Source organism: Coturnix japonica, chromosome 1 (assembly GCF_054131305.1).
Source record: "Coturnix japonica strain WE chromosome 1, WE-NBRP24, whole genome shotgun sequence".
NCBI lineage: Eukaryota > Metazoa > Chordata > Aves > Galliformes > Phasianidae > Coturnix > Coturnix japonica.
In genome coordinates this window covers 143,013,869-143,031,573 of record NC_140663.1, presented here as the reverse complement: position 1 = coordinate 143,031,573, position 17,705 = coordinate 143,013,869, and the positions used below count along the sequence as shown (strand labels likewise).

Here is a 17,705-nt window from a genome sequence, read left to right as displayed (position 1 = left end):
CTCCGCACCAGGCCCAAGCGGAACCTCCCGCTCACAGCAGGAAGGTGGGGGGCGGGCTAACGTTCGAATTTGTGCAGCGGCTCTGCATGCGATTGGCCCGTTCGTGAGCGGAGGGTAGACTACGATTGGTTCGCCGGCGGCCGCGGCGCGCGTTGATTGGGCAGAATTCGGGAAGGGGCGGGAGGTGGTTAAAGAGCCGCCCGGCTCGGCGGAGGCGGGCAGTTTTAATTGGAGTCGGGTATGAGTGCGCGTCGCGGCAGCGGGGCTTCGGTAGCTGGGCCTGAGGAGTGGGGGGGTGGTGGCGTGGTGGCGGCCCTTGGTACAGCTGTCCCGTGAATACGTGGCTTTAGGCCTCTGCTGCTCGCTGTGTGCGTTCCTCGGCCTGTGAGGAGCGGGGAGCCGCCTCGCTGTGGGGCTGACAACTCCTCTGAGGCCCCGCCGTGCCGCCGTTCGGTACGGGAGCACCTGGCACGAACGCGATTGGTTTCCTCCATGCTGGTTTCCAATATCTCGTTTCCTTTGGCTTTGCTTTCTAGGCTCCGTCTTTGTACCAGCCTCGTTTATCTGCTTCTCACTGGTCCAAGCCAAAATCTGCTTTGCCGTTATGAGTTTTCTGTCTCTTCTGAATGACCGGTCATGGGTTGAAATTCTTAGAATGACCCTAACGAGTCAGAATGGTAATTTCCTCCCCTCACATTTCCTTCTGTTTCTCTTCCCCAGGCACAGCTTCACTGCTATGGGCGATACAGAAGAAGCCCAAATGCAGATCAGCCCCGAAACTCCCGGGCGGGTCACAGTTCTGAATCCTTTCGAAAGCCCCAGCGATTATTGCACCCTTCAGGAGCAGATTGTCTCCAGTCCTTCCGTCTTCAAATCAACAAAATCTTCATCTGTAAGAGCTCATTTTCTGTTCTATGTAGTGCCGACACATAAAAACACGTAACACAGTGTATTTACTTGATTTAATGTATGCAAACCCAAAGAACTTGGGGTGTTTTGTGGTTCTTTCATTTACCTCAGTAAGCTTCTTTTAATGCTAACGCTGTAATTTGGTCTTCGCACCTTGATAAAGAGAGTAAAAAGACAGTGTTTTGCTAGATCGTTTTTCTAAGTGCTACTTGCTCACTATTTTGTACTGAAGTGCTACTTCAATGGATGAGACTGCTTTGTTCCCAAACTGGATCTTATGATCTATGCCTGACAGTGCCCTTTGTGGCCTGCTTCTAGGCTGTCCTCTGTCTTCTTTGAAATGTGAAGCAAAAGGAAGGTTGCTGTATTATTTGGATATCCTGGCTTGGATGATGATTGAAGTGCTTTCAGGGAGCCACAGTTTTCATTGTGGCCATGGAGAAGCAACTAAACTTAATCCCATGTTTCAGATCTGTAGTAGGCCTGTTCTCAGAAATGGAGGGGGAATAACATGACACTTCAGTTATTAATTGTTTGTAGTACTCTTTTGCTTAATATTATCTCATAAATAATTTTAATTCCACTATCAAGACAAAAGTCTGAATTAGTTGCCTTTTTTAAAAAAACATTATCAGACCAGCAAGTATTCATGTGACTATTTCTTTTTTTTTCAGACACCAGGAAAATTTAGGTGGTCTATTGATCAGCTTGCTCTAATAAATCCTGTGGAAATTGACTCAGAAGATATCCGACGCCAAGCAATGTATTTGAGTCACGCTAGGTAACTTACCATCTGTCTTTATGCTGTTAATTTAGCTTGAATAGCAGAACACTGTTCATTTGCTTTAGTGACATTTCTTACATTGTTAAAGAACCTTCATTCAGGTTTTTCAACATACATTTTCTTATTCCTGATGTGAATATAGTATTTAGATGAAGCCACTTCTGGTTGCTGTTTTTTCATTTTAAGAACTGCAGATCTCTCTGATTGTAGTTTGGAGGGCAGCCAGACACAGCAGTCAGCAGAAGCAAGAAAAATGCCTTGCCAATAACTGTTATCTGGCTGTATCTCCTTCTTCTTGTCACAATACTATTTATCTTCTTGGAGTGTACAGTATTGGGACTTGCGAAGCATAAGTATCTTTGAGATGCCTGCAGAAGGATAGAGCTGGCAAAGGCAGTACTATTTGAAAGGTACAGACTGGAATTAACATAAGGGAGGAAAGGCCAATAATCTTGCTCTTTTTGAGAAGACTACTAGTTACTTAGAATAATTTGAGGGTCTTTATCTTAACTTTCCTTTCTTTGAGTCTTTCTATGGGTACAGCAAATGACTGAAGTAAAACAGGCTTGGTAGTAGTCATGGATCTTATTGAGGGAGGGTATTTGACACTAATGCACCTTAGGTGACAGTTTAGCTGATGGTTAGTGCTGTGGCCAATAGACATAGAATCGTAGAATGAATCATAGAATGGTCTGGGTTGAAAAGGACCACAATGATTATTGAGTTTCTACCCCCCCTGCTATGTACAAGGTTGCCAACCACCAGACCAGGCTGCCCAGAACCACATCCAGCCTGGCCTTGAATGCCTCCAGGGATGGGGCATCCACAACCTTCTTGGGCAACCTATTCCAGTGCTTCACCACCCTCTAAGTGAAAAACCTCCTCCTAATATCTGACCTAAACCTTCTTGTCACAGTTTAAAACCATTCCCCCTTGTCCTATCGCTGTCCTCCCATGTAAACAGCTGTTCCCCCTCCCCAGAGCCTTCTCCAAGCTAAACAAACCCAGTTCCCTCAACCTTTGTGCTCGCAACATGGAGGAGCTGACAGTGGAATTGTGCAGCTCCAATGGGGCCTTCTACAAGGGATTTATCAAAGTTGTTCACAAGGATTCATGCACTGTTGTATTTGAAACATAAACATGTGTTGCCTCAGTGGGTCCTTTCAGTCTGCCCCATTACTTCATACCTGCTGTGTTCAGTCTGTCCAGATGTGCTTTGGCCATGGCTGCCTATTTCAGTGTCGTATGGACAGATGAGGTTATTTCTGAGTACGTGATTGAATGCATATAAAACTGTATGGTGACTCATTTTAAGGTACATAGCATAAGTCTGAATGTGCATCTTGTGTAGACTTAGATTTGTACAATATAACTGTTTTTGTGAACTGGCCATCTATGCTATATGCCTACTGCATTGTTTGTAGAGAGATTGGAAGCACCTTTTTCTGTCAGAGAGAAGTAGCAGGCATATAAAAAATTGACTGATAATGAATTTGACACAGTCCTGAACAGGAACTTTCCTTTTTAAGTTCTGTCCTTAAAAGTCAAATGTTTCTAAGCTGGATGATAAGTTGTTTTAAGTATTGCTTAAAAAGGAAAAATCTCTCCTGTTTTGTGTGCTGCATGTTGTGGTCTGTTTCTTGAAGCTGTGTGTGAGTCTGGCTCAGTATTACTCCTGCTGAATGCACAATGGCATTTTCATTTTATTTTTCTGCAGTTATGCACTAAAGAAAATCCATCCCATCTGCTGCACCAGCCAGCACTTGTAGAAGGAGATGTTATTCCCAGTTTCACTGTTTCTCCTTTGAAATCTGGCTTGTAGAGAGGCTTATTAATTGTGATCCACTGTGCATAAACACTGACTGTATGCATGTTCTTTTAGTATGACAGTGGAATTTGGGGCAAGTGTCTTCATTGAACTGTCATTCATAGTGTCTTCAGCATTATCCAACATAACTGAAGATAGCATTTCAAAGTATTGCAGATCTGTTCGAAGTCTGATTCCCATCAAAGAGGGCTATGAGAAATTTTATGTACAGGTATACCTGTATGTGTTGGTTTAGCAAGTAATCTCTGTTATCTGAATGATTTCTAAAGTGATGCTCTCTGGGATACTAATTATGCATGAAAGTATCATGTGATTAATCTTCCTAAGATTATGAGTGTTCATTGTAATCTCTTTGAAGCTTATTTAAAAAAAAGCCCTGAAAGTAAGATTTCAATGTGACCATAAAGTAAGTAGAAATGTAGAGCGTGATACATCATTTGGAGATGGCTGAAGTAAATGCAAATCCTTCAGATTTTGTAAGCTTAATTTCATGGAAACTTCAGCAGTAAAAGGTATTTATCTGAAAAATTCAACATAATTAGATGGATTATTTTGGAAAATCAATTATTATTGACTTTTTGTTCTGCTAAAAAGCTTGCTAGTGTAAGAAGTAAATAGGATGGTGAATCTGTACTTAGGAATTGTAAGTACTTGTGTGTTTCTAAGTTTATGGTATGAGTTCATTGCTTGTAACTAAAATATTTTAAGATGGGGTTCAATTTTGTTTATCACGTTTTTCTCAAATCACAGAATTGCTCAGATTGGATATGATGTTAAAGATCATAAATTCCTACCACGACCTAACCATACTACTCTAACTAACAACCCTCTGCTAAATCATGTCCCTGAGCACCACATCCAAACAGATTTAAACACATCCAGGGATGGTGAATCAACCACCCCACTGGGAAACCTATTCCAGTGCTTAACAACCCTTTTTGTAAGGATGTTTTTCCGAATATCCAACCTAAACCTCCCCTGGTGCAACTTGAGGCCATTTCTCCTCCTCCTGTCACCAGTGAGAAGAGACCAATCCCCCTCTCACTGTAATCACCTTTCAGTCTACAAACATGGTTGAACTTCAGTTTTTTTCTTTTTCAAATTGTGATTTTTGGTAATTTAATTGCCTTTTTGTTGCTGTTCCTTAGAATTGATAAGGAGACTGAAGAGAGGAGGCAAAAAGCAATTGAGGAGGTAATAAAACTTTCTGTACTTAAAAAAAAATAAATGCTGGTTTATTTTAGCTGTATACCTTTAAAAAAGAAAAAAAAAAATCATGTTGATTATAGAACTTCAAAGTCCAGAGGCCTACAGTCTTTTACTGAGTGGTAAGAAAGTAGTTTTTGCTTCCTAATCCCTTGCAGCAGTATTGCTGGAATGCTCTTTTGTTTTCTGTCTTCTTTTACATGCCTGTAAACATGTTGAAACAGCAGATTTTGCATCTTTTGTGTTATTTAGCTAAGGGGAATGTAGCTCTAAGGTAAACCAGAAATAATTGTAACTTGAGGTTAAAATAATGGTTGAATGGTGTGGTTGTTTTTGTGTTTTTATTTTTCCCCTCCAGGAATTGTTAATGTTGGTTAATTTATGATTTTTTCACTGCTTTAAAAAAAAAAAAAAAAAAGAAAAAAAGCATGTAGCAGAACCTTGGTAACTTTTTCTGTCTTTTATGATTCTGAAAGGTGCTACGTAGTTGGCTTATGTCCAAGATAACTCAGAATCATAGAGTCACCAAGGTTAGAAAAGACCACCAATCATCCACCTCAGTGCAACATCTAAACGCTCCTTGAACACCTCCAGGGTTGGTGACTCCACCACCTCCCTGGGCAGCCCATTGCAGTGCCTGACCACTCTTCAGGAGAAGCAGTATTTCCTAACCTACTCTATTGCTTTAAATCTGCATTTTAAAAAGATTCATTGTAAGATACAAAAACAGCCTGCAACTCTGTCTCTAATGGGTAACATTCATACTGTGGGTAGCTAGTTGCATCTTTCAAACTGAGTTTTCTTGTTAAGTCTAACTTCTGTTGTGAGAACAGAACTTGCCATGTGTATGTAGCTGTGATAGCAGGTATGGCTTCTACTTTGACAAAAAAACAGCAAACTAAAAAAACAAACTTTAAGGGTCAGTGCTCATATATATTTCACTGTTAGCTGGTTTATCCAAGCACATTTAAAATATTGCCAAAAAGCCTTGGTCATCCACTTTTTCTGTTAATGCAGAATCCCTTCAATACTTCCTCAGAATAGTTCAGTAATTAAAGTACAACAATTTTTCAAACTGAAATTTGAGAAGACTTATGCTGAACTACTCTGCTAGTATGGTACTGTGCAAAGTACTATAGAGGTCATTTGCATTTTTGGATGAGTAATTAGTATTAAATGAAACTTCTGTACAGTTTTCATTCTGCAGGCCTGAAAGTTCTGAGGTGGTATGTGCCTTACAGAACATGAGGGTCTTTTTCAAATCGCTCTTCTTTAATGCCTATGGACTTGGAATAATGGAATTATATTAAGATAGAAAACTGCCTTATGGGTTTTGGGGAAGGATGAGTTAAAACTCATAAGTGTGGGTTTGTGAGTAGTTAAAGATATGCTTTTTTTTTTAAACTCAGAATACTGATCTAAATATAAGTTGGGAGTTCATGATTCTTAAAAACGTTAGTATGTTTTTTCTAATCTAGTTTTTCACAAAGAGCCTCATAGTTCCTTCTCCTTGGACTGAACATGAAGGCAAGCAAGTTTCTCAGTTTAATTCAGCAAAATGTAAGTAGTTTTCATCTGTCCGCTCAAAGTTATCCAGCACTGGGAAAAATTATTCAGTACTCTTATTTTATTTTTTTTTCCCAACCTCAATTTAAATTTCCAGAAGCAGTGCTAAGAGGTGGCACAACTGATGGACTTCTAGCAGTTCTCTTCAAGTGCTTTCTTAGTTTGAATATCATTTATGCATCCAGAATCTTACATGTTTTTTTCCTATGTACTTTTTTTTGATCCTGTTCTTAATTCTTTTTTTCCTGTCCTAACCTTTCTTCAGTCAGCTTCATACAGGCATAACTGCTGAGACAATATTGAGAATAGCCAGCTGTTCTGTCTCTTTTTTTTTTTTTTTTTTCCCCTTCCATGTCTGCATAGAATCATAGAATGGCCTGGACTGAAAAGGGTCACAATGATAATCTAGTTTCAACCCCTTGCTATGTGCAGGGCTGCCAGTCACTAGACCAGGCTGCCCAGAGCCACATCCAGCCTGGCCTTGAATGCCTCTAAGGATGGGGCATCCACAACCTCCTTGGGCAACCTGTTCCAGTGCATCACCACCCTCTAAATGAAAAAACTTCTAATATTTAACCTACACTTCCCCTGTCTCAGTTTAAAACCATTCCCTGTTGTCCTATCACTCTGCATTCTCATAAACAGCCATTCCCCCTCTTAGTTATGTGCTCCCTTCAAGTACTGGAAGGCCACAATGAGGTCTCCCTGTTGCCTTCTCTTCAAGCTAGACAAGCCCAGTTCCCTCAGCCTCTCCTCACAGGAGAGATGCTCCAGCCCTCTGATCATCTTAGTGGCCCTCTGGACATGTTCCAAGAGCTCCACATTATTCCTGTACTGGGGGCCCTCTGCTTTCTCACTGTCAGTGCAAGTAGTGTTGTACATTTTACTAAACTTATTCAATATATGCTGTTACTTGGTTTTAGTATTTATGTTGTAAGGTTTTATACACAACCAACAGATTGCATAGTGAACAAATCAGAAGCTGGACAAGTGTTGGCTATGAAGTACCATTTGACAAAAAAACTATTTATTTTTTTAAATTATTTCTTGCAAGTTTTGACAAAGGATAAACCGTTAGGATATTTTGCTGATTTTGCACCTTGTGGATGGTGCATTTTTAGTTGTCAGTTTTCAAATAATCAATTACTGAGTAAAGGACATAGGGCACAAACCTAAACCTAGGGAAGTGAGTGGTGAAATAAACAATTTTGTGTTTCTTAGCTGTATACAAAGGATGGAGTGGTAGATTGTTTTTGTCTTCAAGTCCAAACTGCATGATTTTCTGCAGATGTGTTTGCGTGAAAACAGCCTATCCAAGGTAGAGGAGTGGGCAAAGTTTTGGGCAAGGTTGATGTTCCTTCATACAGCCTCCAGACAGGTGCTGGAATTCTGTTCAGCAACTACAATTCCAACTTTTTTTTTTTGTGTGTGTGTGTACCTTTCTAGTCTCTCCCAAGACTTAATATGACTACACAAACTTTGCAACTACTTCTGTATCAAGTACAGTAACTTAATGCTGCTACGTTTCAAAGCTGTATGCAATTTATGCTTAAATTTCTTACCTGTTTTACAGCTATAGATCTAAATAACATTTCTCCAATTGGAAGACAGCTAACTTTGCCTGGGAAAAGCAATGGTGAGTAAAAAGCATTGTCTGAAATTACAGGTTTTCTCTGAAGTGTAATGATCTCTTTTTATGACTATTTAATCTGAAAAGGGAATTAATTTTTTGTTGTTGTTAATAATCATGTAGAAATAACTATTCTTGAGCAGTATATTACTACTAACTTTTATCTGTTTCCTGTAGTAATTTACTTCTGTTATATTGGTGTATGTTTTTCCAGAAGTTAAAAAAAATCCTCAGTAGAACACATTTTTTTCTCAAGTCCACATATATATATACACTATATTCTGAATTAAAAATGTTGCACATAAGTTTGGAGAATTGGGGGAGATTACAGTTTTGCAAAGGCTTTAACGTGTTTCAAGTATGAGAATCTTGGTTATTCTCTCTGCCAAATAAATAGTTGAAAACACATCTTAAGATTTCTGCTGTCTCATTTTAGATAAGCAGTTTTTTCTCCAGGGTATTTTGATCTTTCTCCCAGTTCATTTTCAATCCTCTCTTTCATCAGAGTTCTTTTTTCAGTTAAGAATCACTCTCCAGAGCAGAGGCCTCTATGCTGTAGCCCTCTATTTTATCTCTAGGCCTGAATATGCTATATAAAGCATTGCCAAATCAGAATCCTAGCCTTAATTAACAATTTTCCTTATTGCAACTGTAACTTCTAAATAGCTCAATCACAATGTAATTTAAAAGCAAATTTTTATGTCTGGTTTTACTGAAAGATCACTGTATGCCAATTTTGTTGGTTTAATTCATTGCAGCTGCTTGTCAGACAGTACTGTCTTTGCCAGTGGATTTTAATTTAGAGAAAATCCTAGGTACGTATGTGTTACAATTTCTAACTTTAATTATAGATGTCTAAATAGAGGATGTGTTTTTGTCTTGTTTTTGCTTAATGTATGAATGAGAATTTTAAGGGAATGTTAAGTGGTTTTAAAAGTAGTTATTGCATGTTGCATGGGATGCCTAAGGAAGTTCACTTGATTAGAATGCGGGCATAAAGCTGAGAGCGGAGGGATATGGAGGTCAATTGGAAATACAGTAAAAACATCAAATACAAGAAACCGAGAAGGCTTTTTTTCCCCTTCAATTAGGGGGTTACTTATCTTTGCAGAGCTAATTTACTCAGAGCTTGCAGTCAGTGAGGTGCCTAGCCTAGCCCAGCCTTGGGCAAATCTATGCTGTAATTCCATGCCTTTTAATAAATTGATAGCTGTGACTAGAAGTTACGTGGCAGCAAAAATGCCATGATCCCTGAGAGGGAGAGTAGTCCAGAATTAACAGTCTGATTATAACTATTATCTCAAGCAATTGCTGTTGCATTCTTAGGCAGGAAATAGGTCAGGAAAGGTCTGTGCTTATAGATTATGTATGTGAATAGGCAGTTCGGGAGTGTTTGGTTGCTTGCTTCTGTCCCAGTATTGAAGTTCACTGCTCTATTTGTGCCAGTTAAATTATTTGTGAGGTTGTGTTATGAACTTATTTAACAGAACCATACAAAGTATTTTAGTATTAGATCTTAGAAAATGCTTCCATCAACGAATAGATAATGAATTCATGACAACTTCTCTTACAAGAAAAAAATCAGGATAGAGCAAGATACCTGAGTTTTTGTTGATATGATCTTCTACTGTAAACTTCAACTGCTTTAATGTCAGGTTGAGTCTATGACCATCAAAGCACATGAGAGACTTGAAAAAGGGTCCTGTCTTACCTATACAGTATAACAACCTATTCTTCCAAGTTAAAACAGTAGTCAGAAACAGAACTGTGGTAGACAGTGGATTTGTTGTATAGTAACAAATGTTCATTTGGAACCAGTCCCTAGGTTTAATTTCTTGCTGTATTGATAAATTGAATTAAATGTTTTACTTTTGCAATGTGTGCCTTCACAGTGGAAGTTTTTCTTCCATTCTTATTGAAAAGAACTGCCCCCCCCTTCATTTCTAGGTGAATATTTCAGAACTGATGAAATTGCAGATCAGTCTCAGGAGAATCTGAGCTCTTCATCACTCAGAAGAAAGCTGTTTTTGGAAGAAAACGGAAACATATCTGAATGTTTGTCCCCCTCCTTGCATAATCCATGCAGCAGTCAGCCGCTTGGAGTGCTTTGCTCAATAGATATATCTCCAGTTCGGTGCAGAAGCCCCCTGGAAACATCTAGTTCAGTAAGTAGCCAGATGGGGGATGGATGGGAGGTGACTTCATTGACACAAACTCTTTACAGCAGGCTGTACCAATTCTGCTTTCTGGCAAACTCAAGGCAATCATATTTCTGTAGTAAGCTTTATAGGAGAGTAGGTATCAGGCCAGTGTTTTTTGAATTGCACTTTCAGAACAATTTATGTAAACAATAGCTTTGAGAGAATGCAACTGATTTTTAATTATAAAAAAATACAAATGGCGCTGTACTGCTATTCTCTGTGGAAGGGATTATGTTTTAAACTTCCTTTTGCTATGAAAATTATATAGGATTTGGTACATAAACTACTGAACTATGTTTGTTCATAAAATACGTTTAAATGGAAAAAAATACCTATTTAAATCAATGAACTCTGACTAAAATATTAGCTGATATGAACGGGGATATAATTATATCCCTTGTACCTCATAAACATTTGTGGTGGAAGAAATAAACTTGTCATATAAGTAGTTCTCTGAACACAGTGCCAGATATGCTCTTTTCCCCTATCCGTTGACCAGTGAATTCAGATAAACAGATAAATATTAGAACACAAAACGTAATGTCTGCTTCTTAAATTAAGTGAACCCTACTCTGAGTTAACAACACAGTTATGCAGTTTGGTGATTCTTTTTTGCACCACGCTCTTAAGCAAGGTCTCTTTTTTTCATTTTTATTTATTTTTTCTTCTTGAGAAAAACTTTATCTGCTTGTGCATGAAGTAATTCAAACTGACTCCATTAAATATAAATAGCGGTCAGCTTTCATCTTTCATGTTATGAGTGAGATGCAATTGACTATGCAAAGAATTAGATGCTGTTTAGGCTTCTTGTTAGTAATATCCGCTGTATTTATGAACTAACTTCGTTGATGTAATGTGACAATTTATTTGGCATAAAGTGAAAAGTTGCAACTGGGATATCTAAGTTAAGCTAAGATAGAGATCGTTGTCTTCTAATCTTAGATTTCCTCAGTACAGCCATAATAAGTTTTTAAGTTAGAGAGCTTATGCATGTTAGTCTAAGTCTACATTGTAAAAATATACTTTTTTGTTGCTATTGAAGGGTCAGTTTTCATCTAGCCCTATTCAGGGAGGACCAAGGACTTACAGTCTGGGAAGTATTACCAGTCCCTCGTTTCCAGAAGGGTCTCCTGCACGTAATGGTTCTCCTACATTTTCACCCATTGCTTTTCACATAAGACATACACCACTGTCAGGTATGGTTTTCTTCTGTATGTATTATTTTTTCTTGATTTACATAATTTGATTATTAAAGCAGCTCTGCTCTTAGTGGAATTTGTTTCTGTTCAGAGTCAGACACTCAGCCTAGCACACCAAGTCACGTGACAGTCAAGATTATTTAAAACTATTATTTTATTTTTTTTTTAAGTGAAAAAACAACATCTGTGTTGTTGCTCTAGAAACTCATGCAATCATAGAATGATGTGGGTTGGAAGGTGGAACTCGGGGATCATTGAGTTCTGAATCCCCTGCCATAAAGCTACTCTCAAGGAATTCTCCCAGTCTGCTCACATGGGATTACCGTGGCCCAAGCACACAACTTTCCAATTTGCTCTGTTGAACCTTACTAGGTTCACATGGGCCCACCTTTTGAATTTCTCAAGGTCTCTCTAGATGGCACTCCTTCCTTCTGCCCTATTATCTTCCCCACTCATCTTTCATCCATTGCTTGGAAAGACTTAGGCCATGTTTATGCATGATTTTGCCTTGAGCCTTGTATTATTTCAGTACAGTTTGTTATATATAGGAATTGCATTGGTATTTTCCCATTTGTTTGATTTTATTTTTTGACAATTTTATTGCTACTCAAAGTTATTTTTCGTGCCTATAGATGGTGTTCCTTTACATTCATTAATTCTGAAAAAGCCACAGAAACAACCTGCACACACAGTACCGTCAACAGAATAGAGCATCACTGTTTGAAAATGCAAGGCATCAGCTGATGGCATAGCTTGCAAAATACGTAATAAGGAAAAAAAACGTGATAAAATTTGGATTTAAAAAGTTCCCTTTACCATGATCATTGTTTTTGAGGGCCTTGGAGCAAGGAGGCTGCACTCTGTGAAATACTGTGTAGCTGGCTATAATTATTGTAAGGACTATGACTTATAAATCCATCTAATGGAATAATGTTTGGTTGGTTGTTTTTTTACTATTGACAGACCAAAGAAAACTTGCATTTTGTTCTCCAGATATCCCTTCTGTTGCAAATAGAATGACACCTGCAAGTACAAGAAGTCCGTATATAGATGGTTGTTCTCCAATTAAAAACTGTTCTCCTATGAGGCTTGGAGGATGTAGAGGAACTGCCCAGTATCAAACTTCGGTCATTAGAATACCATTTGCTGTTGAAAATCACGATGAGGATGAAGACAAGGAAAATGCTTCTCTGGCAGAAGCACAGTTCCCAGAAATCGATAATGGAATAGACTTCTGTCAGCAAGATGGCGATACCTTTGTACCTGGTACACATCTCGTCGTAGCAAGAGTGTCTATTACACCAGATCATTCGGAAGCTTGTCATCAAAGGCTGTCATCCTATCAGGATATAGAAGGCTTGAAGGAAAACAATACTGTAGATATGGCTGATGTAGCTGAAGTATCAGAGAACACTTGGATAAAAGAAACAGTTGGCAGTAGCAATGCACCAATGACCAGCTTTATGACAGGGATTACTTTCAGTATTGAAAACTCACGCATGTGCATGTCACCTCTTGCAGAAAGTAGTGCAATTCCATGCGACAACAGTAGTATTCAGGTAAAAAAAAAAGTTTGCTTCTCTGTAAAACTGAGCTCAGTGTAATGTTTAGAACATCTTCCATTCACTTGCATATTTTTTTCCACACCAAATGAACACAGCATATATTAAGTTGTGTTAATTAGATGCAAATTACATCCATTTTAAAATCTGAGGGGTTTTAAGTAAAGTAAAGCACAAGTAAATTGTGCTTGGTTTTAAAATTTAGCTTCTTGATTTCAGGTGGACAGCGGCTACAATACCCAGATGTGTGGAAGCAGCATCATGGATGCTGCGGGGGCTGAAAATAGTTGCAGAGAGAATGATGTGAACACTAACGCACTTCAGACTAAATCTCAACTTCCCAAAACAAAGGTAGGAGTTGACTTATCATGCAGAAGTGATTTCCTTCTCATGTAATGCGTACATTCCTTACTTTGTTGTTTCAAGGAGCCTGAGAGAAAAGAGTCTCAGGGAATTAAGTGGGGAAAAAAAAAAACCAAAAAAAAAAAACCCAACAAACAAAAGCACCCAAATAAAAGCAAAAGCCCCAGCATGGTAATACTACATCATCTTGAGAACTATGTTGAAAACAAGTAGGACAAATAATGTAACAAAATACAAGGCAATAAAATTAGAGTATTATATGACAAAGTCAAAAGAAGCTTCAGAGGAAACTGAGGTATGTGCACAACTGTAGGCTGTGAGGCTGCTCATGGCTTGTAATGCATTGTGCATTGAAGTCGCCTTTACTCTTGTTTCTGTTCTTGCTGCATTTTTTTCTTCCATTGCAACGTTTTTAAAACTCGTATTTAAATGTGTACCTTACAAGCCAAGTAATGGCTCACCTTTCTAACTACAAAGAAAAAGAAATATACAAAACAAAAAGCCTAGCAATGCTCCAAGGCTCTTAATCTTGTGATCAATTGGAAGTTCTTCCAGAGACTGGGAAGCAAGGCTGGTTTCTTTGCAGGAAAAAGCAAAGGTCATCTCCTCATAACTGTGGTCTTATAAATTTAGTTTATGGTCAACTGCTCAGCATGATTTATGGTCTTTGATGGAAGGGGAGACGGGAGTGACCAGTCATAAAAATACTTAAGCCTATCAAGCCTGTATCTGATATGGTAACAGCTGATGCTTTGCAATGGTAGAGAGTAGACTGATGGAGTTTCATAGATGAATTACGCCAAATTTTAGACTCTGGTCAGTTAAGATTTGGATAACTGTGCCCATACAGGAAGAACAGATGGATATTTTTTAATCCAACTTCTAAGAATAGCTGCTAACTCTGAGGTCTTATCCTAATCATCCCATTGGGTATAAATTGTGTGTGAATATATCCTTCAATATCAACTGTCTTCTGTCAAACCTATTGTACAGAGTCACTGGTGCCATGCAACTAACTGGCTTCTCCCATGGCTAAACTTTCCATTTCTTGATCCTGATTAAGCCCAAATTTTTACTCTGATTAGAATTTAAGTGTGATGGCATTAAGTGCTTGATTCAAATCTCACAGCAGAGAACCCACAGAGAATGGAAGAACAAAGCATATAGCAACCACTGGCTGAAATAATTCAGTCTGGCTCATTCACAGCATGTGGTCTAAAGAGGTTTTTGCTGACAGTATATCTCAAAGATTTGTCCAGAGTGAACAATCTTTGTTTCTCCTTCTCAGAAGGGGAAAGTAGGAGGCAAAGGTACTAATTATAACTTGACATTTTCACATAGTAAGTTTGGATCTTGATTTTTGGGTGTCTTTTTTTGTGCAAATGGTTTTAAAATCAACTTTTTCCTTATAAACCTTAGGAGTGTTCTGTTTTAAACCACAAAGACAATCAGTTGCTGGGAGCAAAATCTCCAGAGAAGCAGTCCTGTTTCCATAAAGTGAAAACGCATCATACAGTATTTTGTCAAAATGCAAGTTGCAACATTTCTACCTGGAAACATAAAAATGAAAATCAAATTCAGGGATTTCACACAAGTGGTATGTAGTTCTGATGGAGAACTTGAATTGTGTTATCCAATAAATACTTATATGTGTATATATATATATACACGTATATATGATCTCATTTGCCTGGATTGTACAAACTGTTTTGTTTTTCCTGATGGAAACATAATAAACTGGTTAATACTTGGGGAATTTTTAACAAATGTGATTTTTTTTTTAGGACTTGTTAACAAAACTTATTGGTATTATTAAGCGATCCTTTTGAAAATTAAGGAAGCTGAACTCTGTACAGAGAAATCATTGAGGCTTTTTCCTACCCGTTACCTTTCTGCGGAGGCTTTTTTTTGTAAAGTCTGGGTGTAACTTCAGCTTGAAGAGGGAGCTGTAAAATGTGCAAGGGAGATTTAGTTAAATTGGATTGTATTTGTTTAAAAGGTTATTTTCAAATTAATTTCTTCTTATAAGTATGGTGTTCTTCCAGCCCTGCTGACTAAAAAGGAGAATGAAAGAGAAATACTGTAATGGAAATACTGAAATTTCTGCATTTGTAGAGCTCTGAAGTAAACCTTTGTGGATTATTCAGAATCTGTTCCAGTGGTTGCTCCAGCTAAAGTAGTGTGTGTTTCTTCTTGTAGCGAGGATAACCAATCCCAGGATGCTGGATGGAAATACTGCTTCCAGTTCTGAGCAGCAGCCCATGGAAAGGCCTGTCTCAAACTGACAAATGCATGGCTATTGACGCACTAAGCCTGAAATAGTTGGTCACGTCTAAGTGTTAAGGGGACTGAAAACATTTTTAAAAATTAAATCTGAATATGAATAGAATTGCATTGCATTACAAAGCAGTGTATTAGAACTGGGACTTCTGTGCAGCCATTGTTTGAACTGAACAATTCCTGAAAAACTTTCATCAATTAAACAGTATTTGGTTTTAGTTCTTACATTTCAAAATCAATACATCCAATTAAAAAATAATAATAATAAAAACCTTCAGGTTTCTAAACTGAATACAACACACAATAACAATAATTTGTTCTTGAAGTAAAAAAAAAAAAAAAAAAAAGAAAAACAACAAAACAGTTCTGTACTGTGTACCTATCACTAACTGAACCTGATGTCCTGAGTGAGCTGCTTGATAAACTTGAAGCAGTGCCCTGATAAAAGGTGAACTGCACTGAATCGATAACTTCTACAGGATTTTATTTTTAATAAAGAATGAAGTTGGACATCTGGGAAATTAGTATATTTAATAGGGCATTCAAAATGAGCTTCCGATGATGAGGTTTGAAGCTCAAAGGCGAGACAACTTACAGTCAATTTAAAATATATTTATTATTTTATGTCTTTTCTATTTCTAATGATGATTTTTAAGAATAATGAGTTGAAGTGGTGAATTGTAGATTTCTGGAATGTGCAAAAGATTTATTTTTCTAAGTCTGATCAATAAAAATAATAGTATGCATCAATATAGGTAAGAAGCAGGGCTGTCCATATCATAATCCGTTTATGAACTGTACAGTAGGTATGATTAAGACTTGTTTTCTTTTAATTAAAACTTGTGATTCTTTGTAGTGCTGTGTTCTGTGATCAGCGCTTTTTAAAGTAACTACAGATTAAAACAAACACAAAAATAAGTGTCATCACTAAGTTGCCTGATTGCACCATGTATGAGTATTTCCTTAAATGCAAGGGGAAGATAACACCAGAAATGGTTGTATGTATGAAAATAATTACAGACATTCCTTTGCCCCAGTAAAATGTTATATTCTGTCCTGTTTTAGACTTCAGTTAGATCAGAATTATTTTATGAAAACTTGCATATATAATTGTTTTGTAGAAGAAACCTACTGTACAAATTATCATGGAAATCATTTGACCATTCTCCTTCTGTAGTTGTACTTCATGCATAGGTTGGCACATGTTGCACAAAACAGTCCTTGTTTACATTAAATATTTTTTTAACAAGAGTCTTTTAACATGAGTAGTTGTAAATTGAGTAGTAAAACAGAATAAAGACTTGCCTTCAATACCTCACTTGTTTAGTGCTTTGGTACAGCTTGCAGCATTGTTTGGGGAGGGGGCTCTGGGGAATAGTGAAAAGTGGTCAGGCAAGGAGGCTGGTAATCTGCTCTAAATGTATACATATCAAAACTAATTTGAGTTACCTTAATATTGGCTCTACAACCAAAGTGCAGAATCAGTTAGAGAGAACCCTCCCTGCTTGCCCTCCTTGACCCACATTAACTGTCCACACTAATGCCGAATATGCCCTTCTAATGAGCACCCCGTGTTTACACACCCTGTTTGTGGCATTCCTTCAGGGCTGCTTTTATACAGGCAGGAGGTTGGCTGCCATCACTCCTCGTCATCAATAAAGATACTGAAGAGGACAGGTCCCAGCACTGACACCTGGGGAACACCACTTGTGACCAGTCGCCAGCTGGATTTAATTCCATTCACCACCACTCTCTAGGCCCAGTCCTCCAGCCAGCACCTTATGCAGCCAAGAGCATACTTGCAGCATCTGAGGGACAGACTCAGCTGCAAATGACCCAAATGATTTATTACAGGTTTGCACATCCCTTACATACTTTTACAAGTTTTCTCTTGTAACCTTACCACCCTCATTTACAATACTCGAGGTGAGGCCTCACCAATGCCGAGTACAGGGGCAGGATGACTTTCCTAGTCCTGCTCACCACACCATTCCTGATATAAACCAGGATGCCATTGGCCTTCTTGGCCACCTGTGCACACTGCTGGCTCATATTCAGCCGACTGTCTATCAGCACACCAAGGTCCCTTTCCATCAGGCAACTTTCCAGCCACACCTCCCCAAGCCTGTAGGGTTGCCTGGGGTTATTGTGACGAAGAAGCAGGACCTGACACTTGG

General features: G+C 38.3%; 1 protein-coding gene across 12 annotated transcripts; it reads left to right on the top strand.

Annotated features, from left to right (window-relative positions):
• The first annotated feature begins 33 nt into the window (after positions 1-33).
• On the top strand, positions 34-16,841 carry BORA (BORA aurora kinase A activator). 12 transcript variants are annotated; one of them, XM_015851651.3, is made up of 13 exons: positions 34-238; positions 721-892; positions 1,584-1,690; positions 4,670-4,715; positions 6,206-6,287; positions 7,867-7,929; positions 8,682-8,738; positions 9,871-10,088; positions 11,167-11,320; positions 12,317-12,882; positions 13,105-13,236; positions 14,668-14,845; positions 15,448-16,841. In XM_015851651.3, the coding sequence occupies exons 2-13, from the start codon at positions 737-739 to the stop codon at positions 15,531-15,533; spliced, it is 1,845 nt and encodes a 614-aa protein (XP_015707137.1). In that variant the 5' UTR covers positions 34-238; positions 721-736; the 3' UTR covers positions 15,534-16,841. The 12 variants fall into 12 exon arrangements, with proteins under 12 accessions (XP_015707137.1, XP_085409946.1, XP_015707140.1 ...); XM_015851654.3 differs by having other exon boundaries at positions 119-238; positions 12,287-12,882; XM_085553798.1 differs by having other exon boundaries at positions 126-238; positions 12,287-12,882; positions 15,294-16,841.
• Positions 16,842-17,705: the final 864 nt, after the last annotated feature.

What these genes read in the sequence shown, in the direction of transcription:
- BORA (XM_015851654.3), top strand. Translation starts at nt 737, where the DNA reads ATGGGCGATACAGAAGAAGCCCAAATGCAGATCAGCCCCGAAACTCCC. An exon ending in ATGTATTTGAGTCACGCTAG is followed by an intron (nt 1,691 to 4,669) that starts GTAACTTACCAT and finishes GCTGTTCCTTAG; the next exon opens with AATTGATAAGGAGACTGAAG. An exon ending in AAGACATACACCACTGTCAG is followed by an intron (nt 11,321 to 12,286) that starts GTATGGTTTTCT and finishes TACTATTGACAG; the next exon opens with ACCAAAGAAAACTTGCATTT.